This window comes from Nicotiana tomentosiformis, chromosome 1 (genome assembly GCF_000390325.3).
Source record: "Nicotiana tomentosiformis chromosome 1, ASM39032v3, whole genome shotgun sequence".
Classification (NCBI taxonomy): domain Eukaryota; kingdom Viridiplantae; phylum Streptophyta; class Magnoliopsida; order Solanales; family Solanaceae; genus Nicotiana; species Nicotiana tomentosiformis.
Window position 1 is genome coordinate 65,066,368 of NC_090812.1, and position 17,716 is coordinate 65,084,083.

The 17,716-nt window shown below is 43.4% G+C and overlaps 1 protein-coding gene across 1 annotated transcript; it reads right to left on the reverse strand.

The window, feature by feature from the left end:
• Positions 1 to 3,310: 3,310 nt before the first annotated feature.
• Positions 3,311 to 6,961, reverse strand: LOC138906678 (uncharacterized). The gene is made up of 3 exons (XM_070196095.1): positions 6,811 to 6,961; positions 6,567 to 6,706; positions 3,311 to 3,829 (listed from the first exon to the last, which is right to left on the reverse strand). Exons 1-3 carry the CDS (start codon positions 6,959 to 6,961, stop codon positions 3,311 to 3,313), a joined length of 810 nt encoding a protein of 269 aa, XP_070052196.1.
• Between the last annotated feature and the right edge of the window lie 10,755 nt (positions 6,962 to 17,716).

Here is a 17,716-nt window from a genome sequence, read left to right on the forward strand (position 1 = left end):
ACTGCCTCAATCTTCTTAGGTCCACTTTTATGCCTTCAACCGATACTACTTGCCCCCAAAAGGCAACTAAGTCTAACCAAAATTCACATTTTGAACATTTGGCATATAATTAATTATTTTTCAAAGTCTAAAGCACAATCCGAAGATGCTGCTCATGCTCCTCTCGACTGCTTGAGTAAATCAAGATATTATCAACGAATACAACCATAAAATAATCCAAATAAGGCTTGAACACCCGATTCATCAAATCCATAAATGTTGTTGGGCATTTGTCAGCCCAAATGATATCACTAGGAATTCGTAATGCCCATACCTAGTTCGAAAAGTAGTCGTAGGGACATCAGATGCCCTAATCTTCAACTGATGGTAATCAAACCTCAAGTCGATCTTTGAAAACACCTTGGCATCCTGAAGTTGATCGAATAAGACATCAATTCTTGGCAATAGATACGTGTTCTTGATAGTGACCTTGTTCAACTGACGATAATTTATACACATTCTCATCGGCCCATCTTTATTCTTCATGAACAACACGGGCGCACCCCAAGGCAAGCCACTAGGTCTAATAAATCCCTTATTATGAAATTCTTGTAATTGTTCTTTTAATTCCTTCAACTCCGGCGGGGCTATGTAGTATGGTGGAATAGAAATGGGCTGGGTGCCAGGAGCCAAATCAATACGAAAGTCAATATCTCTATCGGGTGGCATCCCCGGTAAATCTGCAGGAAATAAATCTGGAAACTCATGGACAAGTGGAACTGAATCCATAGAAGGAACACCCACACTAGAATTGCAAATATGAGCCAAATAAGCAAGACAGCCCTTCTCGGTTATACGTCGAGGCTTCACATAAGAGATAACCCTTTTGGTGGTATGTCCAAGAGTCTCTTTCCACTCTATTTGAGGTAACCCAAGTATGGCTAAGGTCACCGTTTTGGTGTGATAATCCAATATAGCATGATAAGGTGAATGCCAATCCATACCCAAGATGACATCAAAATCTATCATATAAGAAAGTAGAAGATCCACGTTAGTCTCAACACTCCCAAAAGTAACCACACACGAACTATAGACATGATCTACTACAACAGAATCCCGCACAGGTGTGGACACACACACAAAGAAGCACTCAGAAAATCACTAGGCACAACCAGATATGAAGCAAAATAGGAGGACACATAGTTATAAGTAGATCCTGGAACAAATAGAACTGAAGCATCTCAATGGAAAATAGGAACAATACCTGTGATCACAACATCGGATGACTCGGCCATAGGCCTAGTTGGAAAAGCATAAAATCAGGGCTGGATCCCACTACTCTGAACCGCATCTCTAGGATGGCCTCTAATTGGCTAGCCTCCACCTCTAACGGCCTAACCTCCACCTGTAATGACCTGACCTCCACCTCTAGCTGCCTGACCCCTACCTCTAGCTGGCTGAGCAGGCGGTGAAGCAACCGGTGCCGGGATGATGGCACGAGAATCCTGCTGAGATCTATTGCTCAACAACCTAGGGCAATACCTCCTGATGTGACCAATGTTCCCACGCTTATTACACCCATCCTGCTACCGTGGCTGCTAAAGCTGAAGCTGAACCGAACGGGTCGGATTACCACTGTGGTGACACTGGAGTGGTGGTGCACTGATAGGAGCTGAATATGCACTAACTTCTAACTTCTAAAGCAAACCACCAGGTCTCTGATGCTAGTACTTGACTTGCTTACAGTTTAAACACCGAGCTACATATGCAACTATATCCTTCTTCATATTCCTCCACCAATAATGTTGCCTCAAATCTTGATACATTTTGGTGTCACCCGGATGAATAGAATACCGGGAACTGTGGGCCTCCTCAAGAATTAATTCATGAAGCCCATCCACATTAGGAACACATATACGACCCTACATCCGCATAACTCCATCTTCCCCCACAACAACTTTCTTGGCACCGCCGTGCCGCACCGTGTCCTTAAGGACAAGCAAATGAGGATCATCATATTGTTGCTCTCTGATACTTTTAGACAAGGAAGACCGAGCGACTGTGCAAGCTAGAATTCGACTGGACTCTGAAACATCTAACCTCACGAACTGATTGGCCAAAGCCTAAACATCTGCAGCTAATGGCCTTTCACCAACCAGAATATACACAAGGCTATCTATAATCACAGCCTTTCTACTCAAGGCACCATCTACCATATTGGCCTTTCTGGAGTGATGCAAAATGGTGATATCATAGTCTTTCAACATCACCAACCATCTTCTCTACCTCAAATTGAGATCATTTTGTTTGAACAGATACTGTAGACTATGATACACGAGACACCGTAAAGGTAATGCCTCCAAACCTTCAGCGCATGAATAATGGCTGCCAATTCTAAGTCATGAACTGGATAATTCTACTCGTGGACTTTCAACTGTCGTGACGTATATGCAATCAACCTGCCATCATGCATCAATACTGCAGCAAGCCCAATGCGAGATGCATCATAATACACCATATAAGATACTGAACCTGTGGGTAATACCAACACTGGTGTCGTAGTCAAAGCAGTCTTGAGCTTCTGAAAGCTCGTCTCACACTCGTCTGACCATATGAATGGGGCACCCTTATGGGTCAATTTAGTTAGTGGGGATGTTATGAATGAAACCCCCTCCACAAACTGGCGATAATAACCCTCCAAACCAAGGAAACTCCGAATCTCTATAGCTGAAGTAGGTCTAGGCAAATTATGAACTGCCTCAATCTTCTTAGGATCCACTTTTATGCCTTTAACTGATACTACATGCCCCAAGAAGGCAACTGAGTCTAACCAAAATTCACATTTTGAACATTTGGCATATAATTAATTATTTTTCAAAGTCTAATGCACAATCCGAAGATGCTGCTCATGTTCCTCTCGACTGCTTGAGTAAATCAAGATATCATCAATGAATACAACCATAAAATAATCCAAATAAGGCTTGAACACCCGATTCATCAAATTCATGAATGTGGTTGGGCATTTGTCAGCCCAAATGACATCACTAGGAATTTGTAATGCCCATACCCAGTCCGAAAAGTTTTCTTAGGGACATTAGATGCCCTAATCTTCAACTGATGGTAATCACACCTCAAGTCGATCTTTGAAAACACCTTGGCATCCTGAAGTTGATCGAATAAGACATCAATTCTTGGCAACAGATACGTGTTCTTGATACTGACCTTGTTCAACTGCCGATAATTTATACACATTCTCATCGACCCATCTTTCTTCTACACGAACAACACGGGTGCACCCCAAGGCAAGCCACTAGGGCTAATAAATCACTTATCAAGAAATTCTTGTAATTGTTCTTTTAATTTGCTTCAACTCCGACGGGCCCATGCAGTATGGTGGAATAGAAATGGGCTGGGTGCCTGGAGCCAAATCAATACTACAGTCAATATCTCTATCGGGTGGCATCCCCGGTAAATCTGCAGGAAATACATCTGGAAACTCATAGACAAGTGGAACTGAATCCATAGAAGGAACAACCACACTATAATTGCGAATATGAGCCAAATAAGCAAGATAGTTCTTCTCGGCCATATGTCGAGACTTCACATAAGATATAACCCTTTTGGTGGTATGTCCAAGAGTCCCTTTCCACTCTATTTGAGGTAATCCAAGTATGGCTAAGGTCACCGTTTTGGCGTGACAATCCAATATAGCATGATAAGTTGAATGCCAATCCATACCCAAGATGACATCAAAATCTATCATATAAGAAAGTAGAAGATCCACGTTAGTCTCAACACTCCCAATTGTAACCACACATGAACTATAGACATGATCTACTACAACATAATCCTGCACAGGTGTGGACACACATACAAAGAAGCACTCAGAGAATCACGAGGAACAATCAGATATGAAGAAAAATAGGAGGACACATAGGAATAAGTAGATCCCGGAACAAATAGAACTGAATTATCTATATGGCAAACAGGAACAATACCTGTGATCACAGCATCGGATGATTCGGCCTCAGGCCTAGCTAGAAAAGCATAAAATTGGGGCTGGGCCCCATCACTCTGAACTGCATCTCTGGGACTGCCTCTAACTAGCTAGCCTCAAACTCTAACGGCCGGAGCTCCACCTGTAATAGCCTGACCTCCACATCTAGCTGCTTGACCCCTACCTCTAGCTGGCTGAGCAGGCGGTGAAGCAACCGGTGCTGGGATGATGGCACGAGAATCCTACCGAGATCTGTTGCTTGACAACCTAGGGCAATACCTCCTGATGTGACCAATGTTTCCACACTCATAACACCCAACATGCTGTCGTGGCTGCTGAAGCTAAAGCTGAACCGAACGGGCCGAATTACCGGTGTAGTGACACTGGAGTGGTGGTGTACTGATAGGAGCTGAATGGGAACTAAATGATGGCTGTCTAGAGTAAGGCATAATAGGACCGTGACTCCCTGAAGCACCATGAGATGTCTGAAGTGCTGAATAAAATGGCTTGGGAGGATGACCCCTACCATAAGTACCCCTGCCTCCAGAAGAGGCACCACTGAACCCACCGAACTGAGGAGACCTCTTATCAGACCCCTACCATCTCTCCTGTGCAAGAACCATCTCGATTCTTCTAGCAACATTAGCAGCCGCCTGAAAGGAAATCTCACTTCCGGTCACCTTGGCCATTTGAAGCCTGATAGGGTGAGTGAGTCCATCAATAAACCTCCTCACTCTCTCTCCCTCAGTAGGAAGTAAAAGGTGAGCATGACGGGCTAGATCAACAAACAGGTCTCGTACTAAGTAAGAGTTATCCTACGCTGCTAGAGACGCTCAAATTATCTATGGTAATCCTCTCTCAATGTGATAGGGAGGAACTTCTCTAGAAATTTATGGTAACCAGACCTCAGGTCGATCTTTGAAAACACCTTGGCACCCTGAAGCTGATCGAATAAGTCATAAATTCTTGGCAACGGATACTTGTTCATGATAGTGACCTTGTTCAACTACCGATAAATCGAAACACATTCTCATCGACCCATCTTTCTTTTTCACAAACAACACAGGCGCACCCCAGGGCGAGACACTAGGTCTAATGAAGCCCTTATCAAGCAATTCTTGTAATTGTACTTTTAATTCCTTCAACTCTGGCGGGGCAATACGGTATGGTGGAATAGAAATGGGCTGGATGCTCGGAGCCAAATAAATACAGAAGTCAATATCTCTGTCGGGTGGCATCCCTGGCAAATCTGCAAGAAATACATCTGGAAACTCACGGACAACTAATACTGAATCCATAGAAGGAACATCCGCACTAGAATCGCGAATATGAGCCAAATAAGCTAGACAGCCTTTCTAGACCATACGTCGAGCATTCACATAAGAGATAACCCTGCTGGTGGAATGTCCAAGAGTCTCTTTCCACTCTATTCGAGGTAACCCAGGTATGGCTAAGGTCACCATTTTGGCGTGACAATCCAATATAGCTTGATAAGGTGACAATCAATCCATACCCAAGATGACATCAAAATCTACCATATTAAGAAGTAGAAGATCCATGCTAGTCTCAAGACTCCCAATAGTAACCACACATGAACAATAGACATGATCTACTACAATAGAATCCCCCGCTAGTATGGACACACACAGAAGCACTCAGAGAATCATGAGGCACAACCAGATATGAAGCAAAATAGGAGGACACATAGGAATAAGTAGATCCTGGATCAAATAGAACTCAACCATCTCTATGGAAAACTGGAATAATACTTGTGATCATAGCATCGGATGTCTCGACCTCAGGCCTAGCTAGAAAAGCATAAAATGGGGGCTGGGCCCCACCACTTTGAATCGTGTGTCAAGGACGGCCTCTAACTGGCTGGCCTCCACCTCTAACGTCCTGACCTCCACCTCTATTTGTCTAACCCCTACCTCTAGCTGGTTGAGCAGGCGGTGAAGCAACCGGTGCCGGTATGATGGCACGAGAATCCTGCCGAGATCTTTTGCTAGACAACCTAGGATAATACCTCCTGATGTGACCACTATTCCGACACTCATAACACCCATCCTGCTGCCGTGGCTGCTAAAGCTGAAGCTAACCCGAACAGGCCGGATTACCGCTGTAGTGACTCTGAAGTGATGGTGCACTGATAGGAGCTGAATAGGCACTAAATGTTGGCTGCCCAGAGTAAGGCATAATAAGATCGTGACTCCCTGAAGCACCATGAGATGTCTGAAGTGCTGAATAAAATGGCCTGGGAGGATGACCCCTACCATAAGTGCCCCTGCTTCGAAACAAGGCACCACTGAACCCACCGAACTGACGAGGTCTCTTATCAGACCCCTGCCCTCTCTCCTATACAAGAACCATGTCGATCCTCCTAGCAACATTAGCGGCCGCTTGAAAGGAAATCTCACTTCTGGTCTCCTTGGCCATCTGAAGCCTGATAGGGTGAGTGATTCCATCAATAAACCTCTGCACTATCTCTCCCTCAGTAGGAAGTAAAAGAAGAGCATGATGGTCTAGATCCACAAAGCGGGTCTCGTACTGAGTAACAGTCATACTACCCTGCTGGAGACGCTCAAATTGCCTGCGGTAATCCTCTTTCAATATGATAGGGAGGAACTTCTATAGAATTAGCCGGGAGAACTGCTCCCAAGTCACTGCAGGTGACCCAGCTGGTCTGATCAACATATAATCTCTCCAACACCTCTTGACAAATCCCGTCATCTGAAATACATCAAAATCAACCCCATCGGTCTCAACTATACCCATGTTCCGCAACATATCATGGCAGCGGTCAAGATAATCCTATGGGTACTCAGAAGGTGTACCACTGAAGTGAACTGGAAAGAGCTTAGTAAAAGTGTCCAGTCTCAATAAAGCCTCAGAAGACATGGCGGGCCTATCTCCGGCCTGTGCCGCAACAACTGGCTGAACTACCCCAACCGGTGGGACTGTTGGAGCTTGATACTGAGGAGTCATCTGCTCCGGAGTGGGAGTAGTGGGAGTTTGTGCTCCTCCCCCAGCCTGTGAGACGGCTGGTGCCACTAGAAATGTACCATTCTAGGCCACACCCTCCATTAGGCTCACCAAACGGACTAGAGTGTCCTGAAGTACCGGAGTAGCTATAAATCCTTCCGGGACCTAAACTGGACCAACAGGTACAGTCTGGAATGGAACCTCCGCTCCCAAATCCACCTGAGGTTCTACAACAGGTGCTGCTGCTCGAGCTCTAGACTGAGCTCTACCTCTGCCTCTACCTCGGCATCTACCCCTGGTCATAGTTTCCACCGAGGGCTCTGGCCTCTGTCCGTCAGTAGATGTATTACAGGTTCTCGCCATCTGCAAGTGAATAAGAATAGAATGGTTCAATCATCGATGATAGAATAAAATCGTACGACGGAATAAGAAAGAAGTGATATTGTTCCTAAACTTCATAGCCTCTGAGAGATAAGTACAGACGTATCCTCTAAGATCTAAGTAACCTAGTGCTCTAATACCAACTTGTCACGACCCAAAATTTACACCTTCGGGGTCGTGATGGCGCCTAATATTTCACTTGCTAGGCAAGTCAAAGTTAAAATAATTTAAACTATTTTTAAAAAGTCATTTTAATTAATTAGTAACGAAACCAAACAACTGGAGAAAATTGTCTCAATTAAAGTGAACAAACCAAAATAAATACGATGTCTAAATACCATCCCAGAACTGGAGTCACAAGTGCACGTGCTTCTAGAATAATACAAACAAGGGTCAGAATAAAAATAAAGTTGTCTTAAAGAAAGCACACATGTAAAATAAAGTAGAAGGGGAGTTCAGAACTGCGAACGCCGAGCAGCTATACCTCAAGTCTCCACTGATAGCTGAATCCGAGCAAAATCTACAGTACGCCACTGGTACCAACTCCGGAATCTGCACAAGAAGTGCAGAGTGTAGTATGAGTACAACCGACCCCATGTACTCTGTAAGTGCCGAACCTAACCTCGACGAAGTAGTGACAAGGCTAAGGTAGGTCGCTTACATTAAATAATAATAATAATAATAATAATAATAATAATAATAATAATAATAATAATAATAATAATAATAATAATAATAATAATAATAATAATAACAAGAATAGAGGTAAGACAGGTAAATCACATCAATAATTGAAATCATTTCAGTAGTCACAATCAATTATTTCTTTCTCATTTTGTTGTGGCGTGCAACCCGTTCCAACAATAAAATTCTTCAATAAATTTTCGTTGTGGCGTGCAATCTGCTCCAACAATATAAACTTAAAATGTAATCCATTGCGGCGTGCAACCCGATCCCCCAATATATTCATTTTTATTTCTGTTGCGACGTGTAACCCGCTCCAACAATATAATTTAACAACTCTTAATTGTAATAAAAATACTCCAAAAAATACCACATTCAGTAAAACTTTATTAGGCGACAAAGCACACAATATTTATAAATTATTTATGAAACAAGTAATGACAAGTAGCAATTAATTATGGAAATTAGGGAGAAAATAGGCAATTTAAATTCTAATATACTAAATGTCAAGTAGCAATTAAGTCACATAAGTCAAATAAGCATGTAGCAATTATAGCATGAATTCAATACATAATATTGGACAAGGAATATGATAGAAATAATGTCACGACCCGGAATTCCCACCTTTGGGACCGTGATGGCGCCTAACATTTCATTTTCTAGGCAAGCTAACGTTAGATGATTCTTTAACCCAATTTTTAGTCAATTTCAACAGCAGAATCAAATAAGATAAAATGAAATACAACGAGTGCGGAATGATATAAAAACTTCATTAATTACTACCACCCGGATCTGGAGTCACAACTCACGATATACTATGATTTACTTCAAATAGAGTCTGGAAAGGGAAAATACATTGTTTTGAAGTAAGGAAACAACAAATGATAACACTAGGAAGAGACTCCAGGGTCTGCGAACGCCAACAGATTTACCTTGAATCTCCTGACAGCAAATCCAAGCTGCTAAGCAATATGATCAGCTAGGGGCGGTACCAAAATCTGCACAAAAAGTGCGGAGTGCAATATCAGTACAACCGACCCCATGTATTGGCAAGTGTCGAGTCTAACCTCGATGAAGTAGTGACTAGGCTATGACAAGACACCTACATAACAAATCTATGTAATTTATTAGTATATGTACAAAAATAATGGCAAGTAAAAATTAGACAAGTAATATAGGGAGGGGGAACATACTGAGGGAAATACAAGATAGAGAATCACATCAGTAATGATAACTTGAGCAACCGTTATACCTTGAACCAATAGGAGTAAGTAAACACAGCAAAATAAAATACACGGCATCACCCTTCGTGCTTTTAGCACTCAACCTCACCATATAAACCAATAGTAACGGTACGGCATCACCCTTCGTGCATTAACTCTCATAACATGGCACTGCATCACCCTTCGTGCATTAACACTCACTATATGGCACTGCATCACTCTTCGTGCATTAACTCTCACAATATGGCACGACATCACCCTTCATGCATTAACACTCACAATATGGCACGACATCACCCTTCGTGCATTAACATTCTCCCTTATCATAATGCAATGAACAAATAACAACAGAGAGACAAAATAACAAGTACAAGCCTTACTTCAACATTTGGTTCCACAATATCAACCTCAACTTTGGAATCAATACTCAATTATCACCAGAAGATTGGTAAACATGATAAGAACGATCAATTTAGCAATACTAGTCTCAACACGGATAACATGAAGAAAGGAAACTATAATTGCAAGAAACCAAGCCCCACCCGCATGCTTTAACCCGACTACAATGCATAAGTACTTCACCTCAGATATATATTGTTCCCCAACATTTAAACATGTAACAAATAGACAAACAAGTCCTATCCCCTCAAGTCAAGGTTAACCACGATACTTACCTCGCTCTGAAGACCAAACTCAAAGCTCAACCATGACTTTTCCTTTCAAACAAGCCTCCGAACCAATATAATCTAGCAATTTACCAACAAAACGATTTATATTAAGCCTTAGGAATTACCCATGATTGTAAAGAATTCAATTTAGGCCATTATTGAAAAAGTCAACAAAAGACAACACCCGGGCCTGCTTGGTCCAAACCTGAAATTCAGACCAAAACCCGATTACCCATTCACCCCGAGCTCGGTTATGTGATTTGTTTTGGAATCCGACCTCAATTTGAGGTCTAAATCCCCAATTTACCAAATCCCTAAGTTCTACCCAAAAACTCCCAATTTCCACCTTGAAAACTTTAGATTTTAGGTTGAAATCTTGTGAAATGTAGTGAAAGATTGAAAGGAAATAGGTTAGAATCACTTACCAACGATTTGGGGAATAAGAAGTCTTGGAAAAATTGCCTCAAATATTTTAGGTTTTGAAAATTTGAGAAATGAACCAAAAATCCCGTCTAAGTCATAGTTGTTCAGTTGCAGATGTCGCATTTGCGACCTGGGCTTCGCAATTGCGAAGCCCGAAATACGAAGATTGCCCGAAATACGAAGATTTCATCGCAAATGCGAAGAATAGTTCGTAAATGCAAACTCAGGCTTGATCACAAATGCGACCTAGTGGTCGCAAATGCGAAGAATGGCTATGTTTGCTGCCTTTGCAAATGTGAACCAGTGTTCACAAATGCGGACTGCCAGGATTGCAAATGAGATCAACACTTTGCAATTGCGAAGGTCTTCTCCCCAGCCCACTGCTCCAAAATGTGATGGCCTCATCACAAATGCGAGGCTCGTATTTGAGAGCCAGACCTCGCAAATGCGAAGTCTACAGATCAGTTGCAGCAGTTGTTATGTTTTTCTAAGTTCAAAACACTTTGTAGCCTATCCGAAACTCACACGAGCCCTCGGGAATCCAAACCAAACATGCACACAATTCCTAAAACATCATACGAACTTGCTCGCGCGATCAAATTGCCAAAATAACACCTAGAGCTACGAATTGAACACCAAATCAAATGAAGTTTTCAAGAAAACATAAAAACTTCTATTTTCACAACCGGACGTCCGAATCACGTCAAATCAACTCCTTATTCTCACCAAATTCGATAGACAAGTCATAAATATTATAGTGGACATGTACCGGGCTCCGAAACCAAAATACAGACCCTGTATCAATAAATCCAAACATCAATCGATTCTTAAATATCATAAATCTTTCAAAATTTTAATTTTCAACAAAAATCAATAACTCGGGCTAGGGAACTTCGAATTCTATTCCGGGCATACGCCTAGGTCCCAAATTACGATACAGACCCACCGGAACCGTAAAAATAAGAATCCAGGTCAGTTTGCCTGAAACATTGACCAAAGTCAACTCAAATAGTTTTCAAAGCAAAATTTCATATTTTCATAGTTTTTAACATAAAAGCTTTCCAGAAACATGCCCAGACTGCGCACGTAAATCGAGGAGGGTAAAAATGAGATTTTTTGTACTTCAAAGCGTAGAATTATATTCTAAAACATAAGATGACCTATCGGGTCATCACATTCTCCACCTCTAAAATAACCGTTCATCCTCGAACGGACATAGAAAAGTACCTGGGCTGGTGAAAAGGTGGGGATATCTACTCTGCATGTCCGACTCGGACTCCCAAGTAGCTGCCTCGACGGGCTGACCTCTCTACTGCACTCGAACTGAAGGATAATTCTTCAATCTCAACAGATGAACCTGCCGGGCTAGAATAGCCACCAGATCCTCCTCGTAAGTCAAATTTTGTCCAACTAGACAGAGCTGAAATCTAGCACGTAGGACGGATCGCCGTGATACTTCCGGAGCCTGGACAAATGGAATACTGGATGAACTGATGATAAACTGGGTAGCAATGCAAGTCTGTAAGCCACCTCACCCACTCTCTGAAGAATCTCAAAAGGTCTGATGTACCTAGGACTCAACTTTCCCGTCTTTCCAAACCTCATCACACCCTTCATGGTTGATACCCAGAGCAACGCTCTCTCCCCTACCATGAATGCAACATCACGAACTCTACGGTCGTCATAACTCTTCTGCATGGACTGAACTGTGCGAAGTCGATCCTGAATAATTTTGACCTTATCCAAGGCATCATGTACTAAGTATGTGCCCAACAACCAAGCCTCTCCCGGCTCAAACTACCCAACTGGCGACCGACACCGCCTACCATATAACGCCTCATAAGGAGCCATCTGAATGCTCGACTAGTAGCTGTTGTTGTAGGCGAACTCTGCAAGGGGCAAAAACTGATCCCACGATCCTCCGAAGTCTATGACACATGCGCGAAGCATATCCTCCAAGATTTGAATAGTGCGCTCGGACTATCCGTCCGTCTGAGGATGAAACGATGTGCTAAACTCAAACTGTGTGCCTAACTCACGTTGTACTTCCCTCCAAAAGTGTGAGGTGAACTGCGTACCTCTATCAGAAATGATAGACACAGGCACACCATGAAGACGGATGATCTTGCGGATGTAAATCTCTGCCAACCGCTCTGAAGAATAGGTAACTGCCACAGGAATGAAATGCGCTGACTTGGTCAGCCTGTCCACAATGACCCAAACTGCATCGAACTTTCTCTAAATCCATGGGAGTCCAACAACGAAATCCATAGTGATACGCTCCCACTTCCACTCAGGAATCTTTATATTCTGAAGCAAACCACCTGATCTTTGATGCTCATACTTTATTGTTGATAATTTAGACACCGAGATACATAAGCAACTATATCCTTCTTCATCCTCCTCCACTAATAATGTTGTCGCAAGTCCTGCTACATCTTGGCAGTGCCCGGATGAATAGAATACCAGGAACTGTGGGCCTCATCAGGAATCAACTCACAAAGTCCATCCACATTAGGCACACAAACACGACCATGCATCCTCAAAGCTCTGTCATCTCCAACAGTAACCTGCTTGGCACCACCGCGCCGCACTGTGTCCCTAAGGACCAACAAATGAGGGTCGTCATACTGTCGATCTCTGATACGCTCAAACAAAGAAGACCGAGCGACTGTACAAGCTAGAACACGGCTGGGCTCTGAAATATCCAACCTCACAAACTGGTTGCCTAAATTCTGAACATCTGATGCAAGCGGCCTCTCACTGACTGGAATGAACGCAAGGCTGACCATACTCGCTGCCTTTCTACTCAAGGCATCAGCTACCACATTGGCCTTCCCGGGGTGGTATAAAATAGTGATACCATAGTCTTTCAATAGCTCCAACCACCTCCTCAGCCTCAAATTGAGATCCTTTTGCTTGAACAAATACTGAAGGCTTCGATGATCCGTGAAAACCTCACACGACACACCGTAAAGATAGTGCCTCCAAATCTTCAGCGCATGAACAATGGCTGCCAACTCTAAATCATGGACATGATAATTCTTCTCATGAACTTTTAACTGCCGCGACGTATATGCAATCACCCTGCCCTACTGCATCAATACTGCACCGAGCCCAACACGGGACGCATCACAATATACCGTATAAGATCCTGAACCTATGGGCAACACCAACACCGGCGTTGTAGTCAAAGCAGTCTTGAGCTTCTAAAAGCTCGCCTCACACTCGTCTGACCATCTGAACGGGGCACCCTTCTGGGTCAACCTGGTCAACGGGGCTACTATAGATGAAAACCCCTCCACAAATCGACACTAATAGCCCACCAATCCCAAGAAACTCCTGATCTCCATAGCTGAAGTGAGTCTAGGCCAGTTCTGAACTACCTCAATCTTCTTAGGATCTACCTGAATGCCCTCTGGTGATACAACATGCCCCAAGAAAGCGACCGAAGCCAACCAAAACTCGTACTTTGAAAATTTAGCATACAACTAGCTGGCTCTAAAAGTCTGAAGTACAATCCTGAGATGCTGCTCATGCTCCTCTCGACTGCGGGAATAGATCAAGATATCATCAATAAACACGATCACAAAGGAGTCCAAATAAGGTTTGAATACTCGGTTCATCAAATCTATGAATGTTGCTGGAGCATTTGCCAACCCAAAGGACATCACCAGAAACTCATAATGCCTGTACCGAGTTTGAAAAGCTGTCTTAGGGACATCAGATGCCCTAATCCACAACTGATGGTAGCCAGATCTCAAATAAATCTTTGAAAACACCTTGGCACCCTGAAGCTGATCAAATAAGTCATCAATCCTCGGCAATGGATACTTGTTCTTGATGGTGACTTTATTCAACTATCGGTAATCTATGCACATCCTCATCGATCTATCCTTCTTCTTCACGAATAACACAGGCGCACCCCAAGGTTAGACACTTGGTCTAATGAAGCCCTTATCAAGCAAATTTTGCAACTGTTCCTTCAATTCTTTCAACTCTGGTGGAGCCATACGGTATGGCGGAATAAAGATGGGCTGAGTGCTCGGAGCCAAATCAATACAGAAATCAATATCCCTATCGGGTGGCATCCCCGGTAGGTCTGCAGGAAACATCTCTAGAAACTCATGAACAACTAGTACTGAATCCATGGAAAGACATCTCCACGCTAGAATCGCGAACATGAGCCAAATAAGCTAGACACCCCTTCTGGACCATACGCCAAGCCTTCATATAGGAGATAACCCTGCTGGTAGAATGGCCAGGAGTCCCCATCCACTCTAATCGAGGCAACCCCGGCAAGGCTAAGGTCATCATCTTGGCGTGATAATCCAATATAGCATGATAAAGTGACATCCAATCCATACCCAAGATAACATCAAAATCGACCATGTCGAGAAGTAGAAGATCTACACTAGTCTCAAGACTCCCAATGGTTACCACACACGAACGATAAACACGATCTATAACAATAGCATCTCCCACAGGTATGGACACATTCACATAAATACTCAAAGAATCACGAGGCACAACCAAATATGAAACAAAATAGGATGACACGTATGAATAAGTAGACTGGAAACTCTCTACTGTAAACTGGAACAGTACCTGTGATAACAGCATCAGATGATAACATCGTCAGATGACTCAGTCTCAAGCCTGGCTGGAAAAGCATAACATCGAGGCTGGGCCCCACCACTCTAAACTACATCTGTAGGACGGCCTCTAGCTGGCTGGCCTCCATCTCTAACAGCCTGACCTCCACCTCTAACAGTCTGGCCTCTACCCCTGGCTGCATGACCCCTGCCTCTGGTTGGCTGAGTAGGCGGTGAAGCAACTGGTGCCGGAAACATGGCACGAGAACCCTGATGCTGTGAGATGCCCGCTGCCCGTGGGCAAAATCTAGCAATGTGCCTCGGATTGCCACAAGTATAACAGGACCTCGGCTGATGTGCTTGTTGACCCTGAAACTGACCCTGTCGACCTGAGTAACCACCCTGAAAACTTTAGAGCGGAGGTGCACTAATAGGAGCTGGTGGTGCATTGTAGGCTAGCTGGTCAGAATAAGGCATATGAGGGCCACGACCACGTGAGGCACCATGGGATACCTGAAGTGCTGAATGAAACGGTCTGGGAGGATGGCCTCTACCAAAAGTACCCCTGCCTCCAAATGAGGCATCGCTGAACCCCCCAGAATGACGTGGTCTCTTGTCAGACCCCTGACCTCCCTGAGTAAGAACCATCTCGACTCGCCTGGCAATATTGGCAGCCGCCTGAAAAGAAATCTCACTCACAATCTCCTTATCCATCTGCAATCTAATGGGCTGAGCAAGTTCGTCAATAAACCTCCTCACCCTCCCTCTCTCGGTAGGAAGCAGAAGAAGAGCATGATGGGCCAAATCCACAAAACGGGTCTCATACTAAGTAACAGTCATACTGCCCTATTGGAGACGCTCAAACTGACAACGATTCTCCTCTCTCAATGTAATAAATAGAAACTTCTCTAGGAAGAGCTGAGAGAGCTGGTCCCAAGCAAGAGCAGGCGACCACACTAGTCTGGTCAATACAAAATCCTTCCACCATCTCTTGGCGAAACCCATCATCTGAAACACAGTAAAATCGACCCCATTGGTCTTAACTATCCCCATGTTCCGCAGAACATCAAGGCAACGGTCAAGATAATCCTGTGGGTCCTCAGAAGGTGCACCACTGAAGTGAACTGGGAAGAGATTGGTGAACTTGTCCAATCTCAATAAGCCCTCAGAAAACATAGCTGGTACATCACCGGCCTGTGCCGCAATAACCGGCTGAATTACTCCGACTGGTTGAGCTGCTGGAGTCTGATACTAGGGAGCCATCTGCTCCGGAGTGTGGGTAGCAGGAGTTAGTGCACCTCCTCCAGCCTGAGAGACGGCTGGTGCCATGGGTAGCAGGAGTTAGTGCACCTTCTCAACTAAAGATGCGATACATGTTCTCGCCATCTACAGAAGGACAAGAATAGAAAAGTTCAATCAGCAATGATAGAATAAAATTGCACGACAGAGAATAATAGAAGTGAAATGGTTCCTAAATTTCATAGCCTTTGGAAGATAAGCACATACGTCTCCGTACCGATCCTCCAGAATCTACTAAGCCTGCTCGTGAATTGTGATACCTAGGCAACCTAGTTCTATGATACCTACTTGTCACAATTGGAATTCGCACCTTCGGGACCGTGATGGCGCCTAACATTTCACTTGCTAGGCAAGCCAACTTTAGAGGATTCTTTAAACCAATTTTTAGTCAATTTCAATAGCAGAATCAAATAAGATAAAATGAAATACAACGAGTATGGAATGATATAAAAACTTCATTAATTACTACCACCCGGATCTGGAGTCACAACTCACGAGCTGCTATGATTTACTATAAATAGAGTTTGAAAAGGGAAAATGCACTATTTTGAAGTAAGGAAATAGCAAATGATAACACTAGGAAGAGACTCCAGGGTCTGCGGATGCCAACAGATCTACCTTGGGTGTCCTGACAGCAAATCCAAGCTGCTAAGCCTCACGATCATCTAGGGTTGGTACCAAAATCTGCACAAAAAGTGAAGAGTGCAATGTCAGTACAACCGACCACATGTACCGGTAAGTGTCTAGCCTAACCTCGACGAATTAGTGACGAGGCTATGACAAGAAACCTACATAACAAACTTGTGCAATTTATTAGTATATGTACAAAAATAACGCCAAGTAAAAGCTACACAAGTAATATAGGGAGGGGGAACATACTGAGGGGAATACAAGATAGAGAATCACATCAGTAATGATAACTTGAGCAACCATTATACCTTGAACCAATAGGAGTAAGTAAACACAGCAAAATAAAATGCACGGTATCACCCTTCGTGCATTAACTCTCATAACATGGCATGGTATCACCCTTCGTGCATTAACACTCACAATATGGCACGGCATCAACCTTCATGCATTAACACTCACAATATGGCACGACGTCACCCTTCGTGCATTAACACTCTCCCTTACCATAATGCAATGAACAAATAACAACAGGGAGACATAATAACAAGTACAAACCTTACTTCAATATTTGGTTCCACAATATCAACCTCAACTTCGGAATTAATACTCAATTATCACCCGAAGAATCGTAAACATGATAAGAACAATTAATTTAGCAATACTAGTCTCAACACGGATAAACATTAATAAAGGAATCTATAATTGCAAGAAACCAAGCCCCACCCGCATGCTTTAACCCGACTATAATGCATAAGTACTCATCACCTCACATATACGTTGTTCCCCAACATTTAAACATGTAGCAAATAGACAAACAAGTCCTATTCCCTGAAGTCAAGGTTAACCACGACAATT

Excerpts from the sequence above, each read along its gene's own strand:
- LOC138906678 (XM_070196095.1), bottom strand. The coding sequence starts at position 6,961 with ATGACTCCTCAGTATCAAGCTCCAACAGTCCCACCGGTTGGGGTAGTT. Across the intron at positions 6,707-6,810 it reads CTTTCCAGTTCACTTCAGTG|ATGACGGGATTTGTCAAGAG; the intron begins GTACACCTTCTG and ends GATGTATTTCAG. Across the intron at positions 3,830-6,566 it reads TTGAAAGAGGATTACCGCAG|GATTATGTTGTAGTAGATCA; the intron begins GCAATTTGAGCG and ends ACACCTGTGCAG.